At 34.8% G+C, this 18,009-nt stretch overlaps 6 protein-coding genes across 7 annotated transcripts; 4 read left to right on the top strand and 2 right to left on the bottom strand.

Moving 5' to 3' along the window:
- The first annotated feature begins 897 nt into the window (after positions 1–897).
- On the top strand, positions 898–3,126 carry sinu (sinuous). Its single transcript, XM_014247480.3, has one exon. The coding sequence runs from the start codon at positions 996–998 to the stop codon at positions 1,740–1,742; it is 747 nt and encodes a 248-aa protein (XP_014102955.1). The 5' UTR covers positions 898–995; the 3' UTR covers positions 1,743–3,126.
- A 475-nt stretch (positions 3,127–3,601) lies between these two features.
- Positions 3,602–4,978, top strand: Vta1 (vesicle trafficking 1). The gene is made up of 3 exons (XM_014247487.3): positions 3,602–3,849; positions 3,927–4,077; positions 4,156–4,978. Exons 1-3 carry the CDS (start codon positions 3,678–3,680, stop codon positions 4,784–4,786), a joined length of 954 nt encoding a protein of 317 aa, XP_014102962.2. The 5' UTR covers positions 3,602–3,677; the 3' UTR covers positions 4,787–4,978.
- A 178-nt stretch (positions 4,979–5,156) lies between these two features.
- Positions 5,157–10,229, bottom strand: LOC106627398 (novel acetylcholine receptor chaperone). Of its 2 annotated transcripts, XM_036364622.2 has the most exons (5): positions 9,908–10,229; positions 9,375–9,472; positions 6,088–6,226; positions 5,857–6,008; positions 5,157–5,794 (listed from the first exon to the last, which is right to left on the bottom strand). In XM_036364622.2, coding segments are annotated over exons 1-5 (459 nt in total). In that variant the 5' UTR covers positions 9,909–10,229; the 3' UTR covers positions 5,157–5,725. The 2 variants fall into 2 exon arrangements, with proteins under 2 accessions (XP_036220515.1, XP_014102966.1); XM_014247491.3 differs by having other exon boundaries at positions 9,375–10,226.
- Positions 10,230–10,681: 452 nt separating this feature from the next.
- LOC106627373 (proline-rich protein PRCC) lies at positions 10,682–12,224 on the top strand. The gene has a single exon (XM_014247465.3). The coding sequence runs from the start codon at positions 10,783–10,785 to the stop codon at positions 12,124–12,126; it is 1,344 nt and encodes a 447-aa protein (XP_014102940.1). The 5' UTR covers positions 10,682–10,782; the 3' UTR covers positions 12,127–12,224.
- LOC106627374 (transmembrane protein 60) lies at positions 12,121–12,787 on the bottom strand. The gene has a single exon (XM_014247466.3). The coding sequence runs from the start codon at positions 12,612–12,614 to the stop codon at positions 12,222–12,224; it is 393 nt and encodes a 130-aa protein (XP_014102941.1). The 5' UTR covers positions 12,615–12,787; the 3' UTR covers positions 12,121–12,221.
- A 245-nt stretch (positions 12,788–13,032) lies between these two features.
- On the top strand, positions 13,033–17,418 carry alphaCOP (coatomer subunit alpha). The gene is made up of 3 exons (XM_014247587.3): positions 13,033–14,263; positions 14,332–15,437; positions 15,501–17,418. Exons 1-3 carry the CDS (start codon positions 13,318–13,320, stop codon positions 17,148–17,150), a joined length of 3,702 nt encoding a protein of 1,233 aa, XP_014103062.2. The 5' UTR covers positions 13,033–13,317; the 3' UTR covers positions 17,151–17,418.
- The last annotated feature ends 591 nt before the right edge of the window (positions 17,419–18,009 follow it).

The following is an 18,009-nucleotide window of genomic DNA, read 5'->3' as shown; positions in this document are numbered from 1 at the left end:
ATATATAAAATAAGCGTCAAGCTATTTTAGCACGCTTCACGACAAATGCCATAATTAATCGATATTATTTAGCTTTAAAACCTGAAATTAAATAAGATGATTTATGTCTGTGGTCTATATTTTTGTTCTAACTCAACTTAAATTACTTATTAGCGAGATATCGGTATTAACAACAAATTAAACAACAGATTATATGATTGCTTAAACTCAAATAAATAATTTAACATCCGGCTTTAGAAAAATTTAAATTCGTTTGACAAACAAACGTTATAAATTGACTTTGATTGATATTTAAATATTGAACAACGCCGACTTAAATTTATTCGAAATTAATATAAGAAAATTACAGCCTCCATTTAAAAATATATTTCTAAATCATTTTTACAGCTACATAAACCGTCTTCGGGGCCATTGTATAAATCTAGTAAATCTATAATCTAGGCTTGTACAATGTTCGCGGCGGCCATTAATACTTCCATAATAACTGCAACGTTGACTAATACTGGATTGCATATATCTTATTTCAAAAACATTTTAAATTTTTTATTTAAGTAAAAAAACTAATAGCTCAAATATAAGCTAGTCAAACGAAAATTTTTCGTTAAAAATGCTTACAAAAGCGAAAATGTCAAATGGTGCTGTTTATCGAAGACACAAACCTTTCAGACAGGTTGTAGGCTAACTTCAATAAACGAAAATTATCTTATACTTTGATGTAGAAAAAATAAGCATTTATAAATACAATTTTAAAATTTACTGCATTTTTCATAAGAAGAATCGTTACTACAAGTTACTACTTATACATAAGTAGTATTTGGAGAAATTCACAGCTTATGTATGTGCATAAAAGCAACACTGTAGCAAATACAACCATATAAATGCTTTTTGATGCTTCTTGACAGCTGTCAGTTTGCAGCAACACAATCCACCACTCCCAAAAAGAAAATACCAACAGTGCATTAATCAAAACAATTTTTCGGTTTGCAAGCTAAAGCATGCAAAAATCTTCGCATATCGCACGCCAGGACTCACAAGAACAATTGCCGACCACACACTATAAAGTAATTGTACCATCAATGAAGCGTCGTACATTGGCAGGCACCTGTGGCGTTGGTGTGTTTGTGATTGCTTTCGTTGCGATTGTCATCTCATTCGCCACACCCAATTGGCTGGCTAGTGATGACCGGATAACTGGTGCTAAACTAGAACGTCTAGGATTATGGGTACATTGTTTTCGATCACTGGCCGATGTGAATGACAATAATCAACGCCGTTTCTTTGTGGGATGTCGCTGGGTGTATGACCCCTTCACAACGGGCTATGACGAGATTCGTGGATTCTTATTGCCTGCATTCATGATTGCGACACAGTTTTTCTATACGCTTGCATTCATTGGAGCGCTAGTATCATGCGTGGGTGTTTTGGTATTCTTTCTCTGCGCTGGACCGGACCAAAAACACTTTGTGACTCTTATAAAGTTAATAGGGTATGTAATGTTGGGCACAGGTGTGAGTGCAGCTATTGCTGTTATTGTTTTTGCTTGTTTTGGCAACCGTAATGGCTGGATGCCGGAGCACGCCAACAATTGGTTCGGTTGGTCATTTGTGCTGGCGTGTGTTGGAACAGTATTTTCTTTAGTAACAGGTATACTATTCCTTACCGAACAAAATGTGCAAGCAAAAAAGCGTAAGCAATTCAAAGAATCTCAAACGCGTTTTGAGTTAGTGCAAGGCAAGGCCTAGTGGTGGAGTCATCTATCGACAGAAGAGCTTGGTTTGCTTATGCATAGAAGCAGTCGTGAAAGAAAACGTTTGCGTCGAAAAAAGTGACGTAGTACTACAAGTTTCACGAAATGAGTGTAAAAGCATAAATTTAAGGATTAGAAAGGCACGACCCGAAACATTATTTTTTAATCACGAAATTTAAACTTGCAACAATGCATGTACCCAAATTCCGTCCATTTTAAGAAAAAAAAACCGACCAGTTTTAAGTTAAAAAGTCTACACATATATAACTTCAACTTTTTTTTGAAGTGCTCGAAGCAATATAACGCGAAATAATAGTCGTAAGTTTATGCAATTTGCACAAGGTTAAATCATATAGTTATAAACAAAAAGTTCTCATAATTCAGCACAAATGGCCAAAAACGCAGTTGGTACTTATGACATGCATTTACGTACATATTAACTTGCAGTATATTTATAGTCACTTAAGACTGTCTTAAAGAAGAAATCTTTTGCATTTGTGTCCAACAACGAATTTTAACTAGAATCTTAATTTGCATAGATAATTTTAAAATATAAAACGAAAATCGCGCTAGCCATTTGTACTGATTATGTGTATTTACACAATCAAATTTGGAAATTCACATTAGAACCAATAGTAACATGAAAACACATGTAGATAAGCATGATAAATATGTGCCTTAAGTAAAAATTGTTAAATGTATTATATGTAACTAAGAATGAATTAATTAAGAAGTATACGCGAATTGTGTGCGTCGTTCTGCTACAAAAGTTGCATAAACTTTCATTCCATTTTTGTGTTCGCACAGCCTATTCATAAGCATATAATTACATATAGATATATAGTAAGTGGTACCTTAATAAAGACAATTGAATGAGCACAAATCATGATTTAATATGTTGCAACGCAAAAAAGGCGCACAAAGTAAAAAAAAAAGAATCAAAAAAATAATAAATATTTGTTTGTATATGCATCTACAATCCGTGCCTTAAAAACAATATTGTACAAATATATAAGTAAATACTTTATAATCATTCCAAATTTTTCAATACACATACCAATACGTAAATTGTTTTGTACCTTTTAAATCGTATAGACAGTTTAAATGTATTTAAATAATTAATTAACTAAAAATTTAGATTCCTCCATTTAGACAACTGCAGCAAAATGTTTATATTTACTCAACATAATAACAAAAATACATGCGTACTATATTCTTAGTATATAATTATACATCATATCATGTTTAGATCTTATAAACTGGCGATGTCACACTTCGAATACGATATCTTCACACAGTTTTTTGTCTATTTGAAATTTTATAAATCGCTTCTACTTGATCATTAATAAAAAACAAAAAAAACTAGTGGTAATGATGGATTTTGCATTGTTCTTTTTATTTCCACTACAATAAACAATAGTGATTTATATGAGAATTTTCTATGGGAAGTTTAACAACAGCGTGAGATATTAACAGTACACAGAGAGTAGAAGGAAGTAGCTGGCTTTAATTACTATAATTTGAAACTATATATATACGTTGCATAATCAAAATTTCGGCGTTACTTACTCATATCATAAGCCTTGGTACAGGCCGAAGTAAGCAATGTGTGTTACATTGTGCTGTGACTCTTGGGCTATATCATAGATCAGTTAATTGCAATAACAATATGAAAAGCATATTATTGCACAATTTTGATTATAGAAATCACTTTCTTTAGAATTATCTATTCTTAATGCGTTAAACATAATTTCAGAATTTCAAAAAACTAGAAAAAAAAATTTGTGAAAACTATACACACGGCAACTTTTTTCCATGTTATGCTATTCGCCTATAGATGTCGCTTTACTGTCATTTATTAGAGTTGACTTTATAGTTGCTTCATTTGTTTTGTCCAATTCGATTATTGCAATTAATAACTACAGAAATTATGGAATTTCCGCCGTGTCCACCAACTTTAAAACAAATACAGCATTTCCTGAAGATCGCGCAAGAGCATGATTCGCGTGATGTTGTTGTGGCATATTGGGCGCGGCTCTACGCTCTCCAAATTGGATTAAAAATTTCAAAGCAGCAGCCAGATGTAACCAAATTACTCTTGGGTATGTAAGATTGTGCAAGGGGTGTAAAAGAAATCAAATATTGACGTAAAAGTGACTCACTTTTGTTTTGATTCTAGCAATAATGGATTGGTTGGAAAACATAAAAAAGCAACAAACGGAAAATGAAGCAATTACTAACGAAGTAGCGGCACAGGCACATTTGGAAAATTATGCTTTAAAACTATTCCTTTACGCTGATAAACAAGACCGTGACTCAAATTTTGGCAAGTGAGTACCACCAGTACTGTAATATATTTAACGAAATTTTTAAACAAAGCTTTATTTAATTCAATCTTTCTTTTGTAGAAATGTAGTAAAAGCATTCTACTCCAGTGGTGTCATCTACGATGTGCTGCAAACATTTGGTGAACTCTCCGAAGAATCTATACACAATCGTAAATATGCCAAGTGGAAGGCAGCATACATCCACAATTGCCTCAAAAATGGCGAAACACCCATACCCGGTCCAATGCCAGACGGTAATGATGAGTTCGCAGCTGAAGGTGGTGCCATAGGCGGAAATGGTGGTAGTGATGGTTTAGCTGATGGTGAAGGTGATCCTGAAATCACTGCTATACCACAAGATCCACCAGCCGATGAAGAAGTTGGTCCAACACCAATACCAGATCCATCACCACCGCAAAGCCCTCCACCTACAGTTGATGAGGTTCTAAATAATCCAAACAAATTACCAAGTCCACCAGTCGATGAAGAGAAACCTGGTGGTTTCGAACCTTATGTACCACAAGCACAGCCCAGTCGAATATACATACCTCCAACACCAGTTGCTGATTTGCAATTAACACCAGAACAAATAATGAAAGCGCAAAAATATACTAAATTCGCTGGCACTGCTCTCAATTTTGATGATGTGAAAACAGCTATTGATAATTTGGAAAAAGCTTTAAAACTTTTAACAACAGGCGAAGATAGTTAAATTCTTGCAACAAAGGTATTACTACTAAACAAATTACATATGTATGTATGTATCTGCGCTGTGCTTATATGTCATATAGCTAACGAAATTCACGAAATTTGCTTATAATACTAACCGCTATAGAAAGTACTAAAAACCAATTATTGTATGGAATAAGTTAAAAATATTAAAATAAAGGCATAACTTTGAAAACTCAGTTTTTAATTTAAATTTAGTGGATATAAACGAAACCAAGTCAATTAAACTATTGAAGTTATTAAATTCATTTCTGCTATACTAATTAATAGAGTAAAAATACCATAGTATTTGGGCAAAGTTTGCTCACTTTTAGTGTACTTACTGCAAATCACATTATCAGCAAAAGAAGGGATTTCAGTTTGAAATTTTTATTAAAATTGCGTGCGAAATTTATTTGAAAAAAAATCGATGATTAAAATTTGAAATGATAACTGAAGTTCTACTACGTGACATTTATGAATTATGTTATTTTAATATTCATTAAATCGTGCGGTTAAGAACTTTCAGTATATGATAATTATGTGTAGGTATTTACTGACTGTGTATTGAGCACATTTATTGGTAGACTTTCGGATTTACAACGGGCTTTAGTTTTAATTTGAAAGAAAACAGTAATTTATGATACAAAATAGTGACAATGCAGTTATGAAAATTTTGAATTTAAAATTTTAGAGATTTCTTATGTATTTATGCATATGATGCTATAAATTAGAACTTAATGCTTGTCATTTTCATTATTGTTGTAATTGAATTGATTGCTTTGATGTGCAAATTACACTTACATATGTATGTATGTTTATCTTAAGTGTGATGTGATGTGATGTGATGTGCAAGACATTTTTATCATAGATAATTATGCGTATATTTTATTAAAATGAGTTGATTGTGAATATTTGCTTTCCACGATATCTTATTGAGTTCTTAATCCTGTTTCACGCCATTCGTTTGTGGTTGTGTGGCAGCTGCTAGTTCACTATCCTTCCGACTTGTCTGTAATTTGAATATAATGTTATAGAATTCAATTCAATTGTCTTGATTTGCATTTTACATACCTGATACCATACAACAAGTCGTCCGCCTAGCATGAATGTAAATACAAGCGCCGGTCCAGAGCGTTCGAATGGATCGCTGACCATCCAATGTTGATAGACACCCAAAATCATTAATAGCAACAGAGTTACATTGGCAGCATTTTTTACTTTATCTGCAATTTGAAGTGATTATTGTATTAAAAAATGCTTCGATGGGTAAATATGTGTGTATGCGTTCAATTTCCAACGTACGATATGGAATAAGTGCCATAGCCAGCCCGCAAGTTATCTCCAGAATACCAACAGTTCGACGATACCACTTTGAGGGCACTTTGAAGCCAAACATTGTGGCCAGCGGAAAAACTTTGGCATATTTTACATATTCTGTTCGCTGTAAAATATAAACAAATGCAATACAATTTTAACAATAATCTTAAGTATTAAAATAGAAAAAATTAAAATTGATTATTTAAAAAATGTCTAACTTTGTTTTAACAATTTGAAATTCTATTAAGTTTTCTCAACAAAAAACAATAAAAAACATTCACTTCGACTGCACCGAAGCTATAATACCCCTTACAGGTGCATTTTTTATAGCGTAAAAGAGTGTAAAAATATTTGTAGCTTGGTTTTGATCGCTCAGCTTGAATCGCAGCTATATAATATAGTCTTCCGAACGGCACAATTTGTAGGGATAATAACACGACAAGTACTTGATTTTATTCATATAGTTTGTATGACAACTATATGCTATAGTGGGCCGATATCGAAGGTTTCAACAAATTAGCTCCTGTGGAGAAAAATACGTGTTCAGAACGATATCTCCAAATATGTGGGACTAGTTCGCGTTTATACAGACCCCCAAAATATTTATATATGTACATATACTTTATAGGGTCTCCGACATTTCTTTCTGGGTGTTACAAACTTCGTGGCAAACTTAATATACACTGTTCAGGGTGTAAATATGTGCACAATTATTTTAAGATTTAGAAAAAGCGAATGTGCTTAGGGCTTAAGAATATATGCTGCAAAAATGTATGTAAGGTAGTAAAACACATCAAAGACAGCAGACATAATATTTTTGTATATGGTTTTTGTTCAGAATGATTTTTGCCTATACACATGTATTTACCATTTAAATTTGCATACATACATATATATGTAAATGCATAAGTAAATAATTTTATTATGAAATTTATTAACGCTTTTCGCTTTCGCACTGTAAGAATTGGCATTGCAAAAGACCATCAAAATTTCAAGTTCAAAACAAAATATTTTCTATTTCTATGATATGGAAGTATACAAACATCTTTACAAATTACTGCATTTTTTATAAATATATGTATGTTATTAATGTTTGCATGGTACGTAATTTTTTCTTTTTTACATATACTTTTATATATACTCAACGTAAACATTAACGTACATTATTGCATATACATATGTACGTACGTATATGCCGTATTTATTGAGTATACTTGTACGAATATTTCTCATCTTTGAAATATCTTTAAATTTGTACAAGCGTGTTGTTACTTGTGCTTGAGGAACTGCTTTTATTTCAACAAGTAAAATCGGAAGTATGCATATAAATTCTGACAAGTTTACATATATTTACATATATACATATGTAATGTGTATATTTAAAATTTTTTTGCAATGTAGAGAAGACGCGTCATGATAATAACCTCGATTTTGAATCTATGGGGACAGCTTTATTTTTAGTGCTATAAAACCTGTCATAATTTGCAAAAACTGTTTTTGAAAACTCAAATGAAGAAAAAAATGTTTTTCATACATACATTATATTATATTGTATCTTTCGGAAAAAAACTTATTTTGTTTTTACCATAAAATGTATTATCTGAGGAAATATTACATATTCACTCATGAGTGTATACATATACATATATGTATGTATGTACGTCATGGAAAAGCGTCACAATTTTGAGCGGAAAATATCGCTACGGCAGCTGCCAAAACCAAAAAGATGCGATGATGATTTCCCTCACATAGACTATTTAGAAATTTGCTGTGGCACATGTCTACCATACTTATGTTATAAATAAATAAATTATAAGTAATAAATAATTTTTATGCAAATTTTATATTCACATGCTGAAATATCCATCCATAGCCAAATATACAAACAATAAAGTAAAATTATTCGTTCCTACATGCGTATTTATAGGTATATAAATACATATTAACAGCAGTAAACATTTCAATTTTCACCTTCATTATAAATTATAGAGTATGTATATTTCTTATACTGACATTTATCTATTATCCACTTGAAATTTTCGGTTTGCAATCCAATTTTCTCTCAAAGCGTTTATTTTGCAAATAAAAATGTTTATTTGCTTTATTTTGTGCCACCTAGTAGAAGTGTTTCAATAAAACTTTGTTTACACAGAAAATTAATTGTACAATTACGGAGCGCGCTTCATGAGTTCAATAACATAAACTATAATATTTTCGATGTTCACTATGTTTTTGGGTACTTAGAAGTTTTCAAGTGCCTCCAACTAAATAAATAAATAGCTGAGTATACACTCAGCTGGAAGTTGTATTTTATGATCGATAATATGGTTAATTGGTACATGGAAATAAGCAATGAATTAAATGAATTAAGCAGAATAGGCTTCACGACTAATGAGGTTTGAGAGTCTCATGCTCAATAAAGCAAAAATATATTTATAAAATATGACATAATAGAGAAATCGCTGAAGATGTGATAAATCAAAGATCTGTATGGGCTCTTTCTATGCCGGACACCACTGGCACATTTAGGAAATTGTATCTTAAAGCCTTTGCGATCTCATAACGAATAAATGATATAACATGTGTTTTTTTTCAATTTCCGTTTACGATCATGAAATATTATTCAACTCCCTGGTTACCACAACGAATTCGCGTTCTAGGCTGTCCAAGTGAGAACCCTCTCTATCTTAACTTAACATAACCTTGGTGGACCACGTAGAAAATGGCGGAAAACAAGCTTTATTATTTACATACATAAAAGTTCATAAATCGTCCACTAGGCATTTTTCAAATGCGGCCACAAGATGAGTTAATTATAAAGTTTTCTTGTTGTGCACAGGCATGACTCTAACGATAAATAGTCGGACTTGAATCCTCGTCCCTTAGTATAATTGGAAAACTTTTCTACAATAAGCGTATCACACACAAATATTCTGCCTTCAAATTTGCGAAGACATTCAAACAGAAAAAATCAATAATTCCTGGTAGATCCTTATGGATTGCATATGTCATATACCTTACAAATGTGCAGCAAATTAATATATACATCAATAAGCATACATAAATATATATATCTCCCAGATGTACATACATAAACATATAGGACACATGTATGTATATATATAATTATGGACGCTTTATGTATCAACAGAATCATTGATTTTTCATTTATGAAAAAGATAAATGGTTTCACCTATATAGGTACATACGAGTAGAAGCATACACATATGTGGAAAATAACTAAAATTAACAAAATTTCACTCAATGCTTACCAAGTCCTTGAACAAATCCTTGCTAATAGCTGGTGTCAACTTAAGTAATCCAACAAAAATGAAGAATAATCCGAGCAGTATGGAAAGACTCTTCAACACTATCGTATTCGATGCAGGCATTTTGAAAATTATGTATATAAGTATTTATTTTTGAATAATGTGCTTAGTCTTTACTAAAAAAAGCGCTTTTAAGTTTTTCAATCCGATCAACTAAATATACTTAGGTACGTACATATAAGTGACACAAGTTCATTAAATTAAATTTTTCAATTTTTTGTTAACACAAATTTTGCTTATACATAGATAGATATTCATGTGCAAATTGTATATATGTATATATTGATGTTGTTGGTATTCCCACTAAGCGCCGCACTGCAAATCCCTTATACACGTAATAAATAGACAACCGTTTGGTCTATTTTTAGTGTTAATCGTTCAAAAATTTTGTTCAAACAAAAAATTCATATATATATGCTATTTTTTCACTTTCTTCTTATTTTGTATTTTAAATACATATTTTGTTTTACTCTTACTTGTATTATTTTTTTGTGTTTAAACAACAACCGGGCCGGCGCGTTTATTTTTATTGAAACCCACGGCGCTCATGTTCGAAAATGACTGAAATGGTCGGTCAGTCGGTAGCTCGCCAAAAGTGGCAAATTGCTGGTAACGAAACTAAGTGTTTTTTTTGGCTCTACGAAGGGCGGTGGATGGTAATATAGGCAATGCTGTTGACTATATAGACAGACGCTTTTGCGGTGGTTGTTTTCTAACGAAGTCATCTTCGTGATAGTATTGCAGCATCCTGTAAATCGATTGACACACACATTCATATGCATGCATAAATCGTAAGTGACTGTTTTTGCAGATAATGAGAAAAATAGTGAACACAAAACATTTTTAAGGTGACCAAGTCAGACTCTTATAGTTAAGATATGAGAATGAATACTAAGAAATTCTTAAATATGAAATATGATGAATTCTCGTCACTAGGTAACAACTTCCTTTTCCGTTTTGAAGTCAATGATTGTTATACATTTTGTAATTAAGACCTTGAGAAATGGAGAAACTTATTAAGTGTTTCCACTTAAAACTTTATTAATCGAAACTTTAGTTTCTATGAAAGTTTTTGTTTATGTTATTTGTTTTGAATTTTTATAGTTCATGTTCTCAATATGTTGTTGTAAATGAGCCGCAGAGTTCAATTATGATTTTATATTTAGATTTATATAAATATTTAATATTGGTTTTTATTACTAATATGACGCAAACGCATATTAGAAATGCAAGTCTGTATATATGAACAAACAGCTGTTCAATCTGCTAAACTTTGTCGTAGTAAACAATATATTCTCAATTGTTTTGTATAAATTTTCCAATATATAACGTGTTTTTTGTTTATTCACAAATGTCTTTAGTTGCATATGCGGCCAGCAGTGATGAGGATTCGGACCATTCCGAAGTAGAAGAAGTTTCCGCTTCCAATACTAAAACCAATGGGGGAGTTGTATCGGTGACACTAGCGGTCAATGGTTATCTCGGCCCAGGCACAATAAGCGATGACGAAGAAGATTATGCGCCAACCGAATATACAACAATTCCAGAGAATAAAATATCACAAAGTCTTTTATTGCCTGAACCAAAAAATATAATTGAAGTAAAAGCACCAGAAGAAGAATTGGACGTAACGCCAATTTTTGCAAAACTTCCATTACCCAAACATACAGTTGAAAATAATGGAGTTATCGAAGAGGAAGACGATGAATTTCTACATAAAAAGGCAGTAGTACCGATCGAAGAAGTTAAACCTATACCTGTGCATGTGACACCCAATAAAGGACCTGTAAAAATTACTATTCCGTCATTGAAAGAGTTTAGTGATGTTGAAAAAGATATTGCTAGTAAAGGGAAAAGCAAACACGTATCCGAAAGACAAAAAAAGTCCGGTTTATTAAGCATGCTACCACAAGCAAAGTCGGAGCAAAATTTTGCGAAGACTGCTCCTAGCAACGTATCAAATGAATTAACACCTCAGTTGAAAAAAGCTCCATTACTTACAAACAATCCATTTATTCCGGATGCTGTAAAATCTCGACGTCCCGCATGTAACACTGAAGGTGTTGATGGTATAAAGAAACCAATAAAGAAGCACAAACCCACCGATAAAACAAAAATATCACTGGTCAACTGCAGTGACAGTGACGACAGTGGTGACGAACCCGGTGATTTCTTTTCCCTCAATTCCGAAGAAAAACTACCAGAGGTTAGCATTAACGAAATAAATGCTATGGTCGCGGAACGTGCTGTTAAAATGGCAAACGCAACGACTCAATTCTTAAGAAAAATTACAGAAAGCAAACAATGTGAAGAAGGAAATATGCAAGTAGAAAATGAAAGGCGTTTGGCAGAAAAACGAACTCAGCAGCCATCTTTGGATAAGACTGCTTTGCAGGCACTGGCAGGCAGTAGTTCCAAACGTAGAAAAAGAGAAGAAGACATACAAGTTCTGGATATCTCAAGCGCCGAGGTACTACCAAGTAGAGAAGAATGGATGCGTACAGCTTTAGCGTCTTCTACTGCCTACCAGCCGACTGGCGTTTTAGTTGACGAAGAGCCGGTAGCTGGTACTAGGCGAAAACATCAAATCACCTATCTGGCTCACAAAGCGAAAGCCAACGAAGCTGAATTACAAGCAATGTGGTCTGCGAATCGCCAAAATCGGAAAGCAACTCAAAGCAAATACGGCTTTTAGAGTATATATCTTACTTCTTACCTATATTTAGTATATAAATGTGTTGAATTTACATTTTTAAACATATAATTTACAATAAAAATAATGTGTAACTTTCACCAAGATTCAATTTTGTTCAGTCGACCAAATACGTAAACAATTGACGCGGAAAGCAATATCCATATTGGTATCATGGTGACAAATATTGATATCTCCCACTGCGGGTATTCTAAACGCAGACAAATCATTAGCTGAGAAGCGATTTTCAGCAGCACACCACAAATGTACCATTGGTAATAGATTAGCAACTCCTTGAGTCGTTTTAAATTTCTCCATTTGCGTATAATTTTAATAACCACGTAAATTATTAATATTCCGTCAAATACCCATAGCGGAATGAAAGTAACAAACCAACTCCAGTGTGTTCGTGGATCCAATCGGAGACAAAGTAAAATGAGGAAGACTAGCACAATGAACCAAGTGAACAATGCGCGATGTGCTAAAGTCATTATTACGTTGTATTATGCGGTAATTGCCAACATTATTATATATTTAATAATTTGTTTGACACTCGGATTATTTTTCACTTTTCAATTGATCCAAATAATTGTTGAGAATCTGAATGGGTTGAAAAATGTAAATTTATCCGGCAGAAACAAAACAAAAATAATTACTAAGAGTTGCCAATTCTAATTTTAATATCGGTTCGAATGATTTTTTTTTTACTATAATTTTTCATAAAACTTTATTAATTTAATTTTATACACAATACAATATTCGATGTAGCCATTTTGCATCTCCGCATTTGCCAATTTAATTCAAAAGTAAATAATTTACTCAAATAAAAGCAAAAACAATACGTTAAAAATATTTAATTTATTTTTACAGCTGATGCTTGAAGTATTGTAATAGAAGAATACAGTTGAGTAGTAGACGATTAATAACTTGACGTGTCACTTTTTCAGCGAAGAAAGATATTTGCACATATTCCAATAATTTTTTTAATTTTACCAAGTATTAAGTATTTTGGTCGAATCACTTGTGACTCCAAAAGTTACTCTACTTAATTGAAAACAATATTTTAGAGCTTTAAAATTGGATTTACGACAAAATCAAAAACACACAAGTTCGACAGCTCAGCAAGTAACACAAGAGTAGTGAATCGTAGCCATCATAGCTTCGAAAAGTTCAGAACGATTGATATATTCCAAGATGCTGACCAACTTTGAATCAAAGTCAGCACGTGTTAAGGGTTTATCTTTCCACCCAAAACGACCATGGATTCTTGCCAGTTTACACACTGGTGTAATTCAGCTTTGGGATTACCGCATGCACACACTGCTCGAAAAATTCGATGAGCATGATGGACCGGTTCGAAGTGTCGCCTTCCATCAACAAATGCCACTATTTGTATCCGGAGGCGATGATTATAAAATTAAAGTATGGAATTACAAACAACGTCGCTGCATTTTCACCCTCTTGGCTCATTTGGACTATGTTCGTACAGTTGCATTTCATCATGAATATCCGTGGATTTTAAGTTCCTCAGATGATCAGACAATTCGAATTTGGAACTGGCAATCTAGAAATTGCATTTGTGTGCTAACTGGACATAATCACTATGTTATGAGTGCTCAGTTCCATCCGACGGAAGATCAAATAGTCTCCGCATCTTTGGATCAAACTGTACGAGTGTGGGATATTTCCGGGCTACGTAAGAAAAATGTTGCACCTGGACCCGGTGGACTGGACGACCATTTGAAGGGTCATCCTGGTGCAACCGATCTCTTTGGACAAGCTGACGCCGTAGTTAAACATGTGCTCGAGGGACACGACCGTGGCGTAAATTGGGCAAGTTTCCATCCCACTTTGCCACTCATTGTATCAGGCGCTGACGATCGTCTTGTCAAGTTATGGCGAATGAACGAGTATAAAGCTTGGGAAGTCGATACATGTCGCGGTCACTACAACAATGTTTCCTGTGTGTTATTCCATCCTAGGCAAGACCTAATACTTTCGAACGGAGAAGATCGTAGCATTCGAGTATGGGATATGACAAAGCGACAATGCTTGTATACCTTCCGACGTGACGGTGAACGCTTTTGGATACTCACTGCACATCCCACATTAAATCTGTTTGCTGCTGGTCATGATGGCGGTTAGTACACTAAACATACAAATTTTTTACTATGCGCATCTTTACGCAAATATTTTTTATCTTACTAGGCATGCTGGTATTCAAATTGGAACGTGAACGTCCGGCCTACGCCGTTCATGGTAACTTACTTTATTATGTAAAGGACCGTTTCCTGCGCAAGCTTGATTTCACAACTACTAAAGACACCGTTGTAATGCAATTACGTGGAGGTGGTAAATCACCAGTACACAGCATGTCTTATAACCCTGCATTGAATGCCGTGCTCATTTGCACACGGACCAACAATCTTGAAAATAGCACCTATGATTTATATCAAATACCAAAAGATTCAGAATCTCAGAATGAGACCGAATCAAAACGTTCATCTGGCATCACCGCCATTTGGGTAGCGCGCAATCGTTTCGCGGTGCTCGATCGTAATCAACAATTGGTAATTAAGAACTTCAAAAATGAAGTTACTAAAAAAATTCCAACATTCTGTGAAGAGATATTTTATGCCGGTACCGGAATGTTATTGATACGCGACCCAGAATATGTTACGCTCTATGAAGTACAACGTTTAGTATCCGTGGGATGTATTAAATTGGCTAAGTGCCGTTATGTTGTTTGGTCAGCTGATATGTCATTGGTGGCGTTGCTGTGCAAACACTCTGTAACTATTTGCGACCGTCGTTTGCAGTATTTGTGCACAATTCAGGAGAATTGTCGCGTCAAGTCTGGCGCTTGGGATGATTCGGGTGTATTTATCTATACTACCAGCAATCACATAAAATACGCTATTACTAACGGCGATCATGGCATTATTCGCACACTCGACTTGCCTATTTATTTGACGCGTGTTAAAGGCAATCAGGTGTTCTGTTTGGATCGCGAGTGCCGCACACGCGTACTACACATTGATTCGACGGAGTATAAATTCAAGTTGGCGCTCATTAATCGTAAATACGATGAAGTTTTGCATATGGTCCGCAATGCACGGCTAGTGGGTCAGAGTATCATTGCCTATCTGCAGCAAAAGGGATATCCCGAAGTTGCGCTACATTTCGTTAAAGATGAGAAAACACGTTTCGGGCTGGCTTTAGAATGTGGTAATATCGAAATCGCTTTGGAAGCGGCCAAGGCACTAGACGACAAAGACTGCTGGGATCGTCTAGGTCAAGCTGCATTGTTGCAGGTGAGGATACAAATTTATAATTTATATATAATATAATAAAATTAACAAATATAATTATTTAAGGGAAATCATCAAGTGGTCGAAATGTGCTACCAACGCACAAAGAACTTTGACAAGCTCAGCTTCCTCTATTTAATCACGGGTAATCTGGAGAAGCTCAAGAAAATGAATAAGATCGCAGAAATCCGCAAGGATGTGTCAGCTCAATACCAGGGCGCCTTGCTTTTGGGCGATGTTAAGGAACGTGTAAGCATACTAAAAAATTGTGGACAACTATCGTTGGCCTACCTCACGGCAGCAACTCATGGTTTACAAGAACAAGCCGAGCAGTTGGAAAATGTTATCACACAGGAAGGCAATGAGTTGCCTATTGTCAATCCAAATGCAACGCTATTACAGCCACCGGTTCCCATACAGCCAGTGGAGAGCAACTGGCCGTTGTTGACCGTCTCGAAAGGCTTCTTTGAGGGTGCAATGATAACGCGTGCTGGTACCAGCGCCACAGCTAGGCAAGCACTAAACGCCAATGCCGATGCAGCTGTTTTGGATGATGTCGGTGCAGGTGACGGTTGGGGCGCTGATGCTGATTTGGGTCTCGGTGACGATGGTGATGATGAAATGCATGATGCTTTAGATGAACCCGGCGCTGAAGGCGTTGGCGATGAGGGCGCCGGTTGGGATGTTGGCGACGATGATTTGGTAGTGCCCGAAGAACTTGCTTCGAAAATTAAAGCCTCAGCTTTGGATAACGGTTTCTATGCTGCACCAAATAAAGGACTTTCTGCCGCACAACATTGGGCTAACCATTCACCACTTGTTTTGGACCACGTTAAGTCTGGTTCATTTGAGTCGGCATTCCGCTTACTAAACGACCAATTAGGTGTTATAAACTTCAAACCATTCAAAACGCTATTTCTACAGAATTACACATGTGCACGCACCAGTTTTACAGCCATGCCCAATTTGCAGCCATTAACCGCATATCCACTGCGTAACAGCGGCGAAAGCAATCCTAAGAATCAGCGCCCAGCTTTGGGTGTAAAATTAAATGATTTAGTGCAGCGTCTGCAGGCTGGTTACCAATTAACTACAGGCGGTAAATTTACCGAAGCCATCGAAAAATTCCATTCCATATTGCTGCACATTCCACTGTTGGTGGTGGAAACCAAACAAGATATTGCAGAAACTCAGCAATTGTTAAAAATCTGTTCGGAATACATACTCGGTTTGAAGATGGAGACCGAACGCAAAGGTATGCCAAAATCTACATTGGATGAGCAGAAGCGACTTTGCGAAATGGCGGCTTACTTTACACACTGTAAACTGCAACCTGTCCACCAGATTCTTACGCTGCGCACAGCATTAAATATGTTCTTCAAACTCAAGAATTATAAGACCGCTGCATCTTTTGCACGTCGATTGCTTGAGCTGGGACCACGCCCCGAAGTGGCGCAACAAGTGCGCAAAATATTACAGGCATGCGAAGTCAATCCCGTCGATGAACACCAATTGCAATATGAAGAATTCAATCCATTCAATATTTGTGGCATAAGCTATAAGCCACTATATCGCGGCAAGCCAGAAGTGACGTGTCCCTTCTGTAGTGCTGCTTTCGACCCACAATACAAGGGCAACCTGTGCACAGTCTGCGAAGTGAGTCAAATCGGCAAAGATAGTATTGGCTTACGCATATCGAATTTACAATTTCGTTAAATGTTAGCAAGAAGTTATATGGCGCTAGAGTGCCTCGGTTTTAAGCGGAACGTCAATTGCAGGCAATCAATTCAATAAGTTTAGTTGATAATTTTACATAAATCTTAGAGCTACATACGTATATGTGTTTGCCGTTTATATTATATTGTCTATCTGTATATGTATCTCATGTTATTCCAAACATGTCATTGAAATGGACCTAAGCATAAAAAATGTTTCAATGAAATTACGATATTTAAAAATATATCTTGATTTTCAAAATAATAAATGTAAGTTTTTTCAGTGTATGCTCTAATTTGCCGTTGTCATTTAACTGTTCAACCGCAAACTTATTTAACCACACGTGAGAAAATGTATATAAATGAATATTCCACCGAATCAGGGTTACTATTTGATAAAGGTCTTTGTGAAGCAGGTTATAAATAAAAGCTATACTTTAAACTATGAGGTGGCTTCAAAATGGAAAGAAGTATTTCGACCTGGATCTGTCATAACAGAGAAAAGAAAAAACATAAACTTTGGTTGCACCAAGCTACAATACCCTTCACAAATAAAAAATTCTTCATACAAGAACTTGCTTTTGATCGTTCATTTTGTATGGCAGCTATGAATATGCTTTAGAGGTCCGATTTGAGCAATATTTTCAAAGATTGTAACGTTACCTTAACCAATAAGCCATACCAAATTTCGTGAAGATATATCGTCAAATAAAAAAGTTTTCCATACAAGAACTTGGCTTTGATCTTTCAATTTATATGTACAATATTATATACTAGTTCGCAGACAAACGAACATGGCTAAATCGACTGTGCTCGTCACGTCAATAAAAGAAATTCGACAAACGAAAACGAAGCTTACA

The sequence above is a fragment of the Bactrocera oleae genome, chromosome 6 (assembly GCF_042242935.1).
Source record: "Bactrocera oleae isolate idBacOlea1 chromosome 6, idBacOlea1, whole genome shotgun sequence".
Lineage (NCBI taxonomy): Eukaryota > Metazoa > Arthropoda > Insecta > Diptera > Tephritidae > Bactrocera > Bactrocera oleae.
This window is presented reverse-complemented; position numbering and strand designations above follow the sequence as displayed.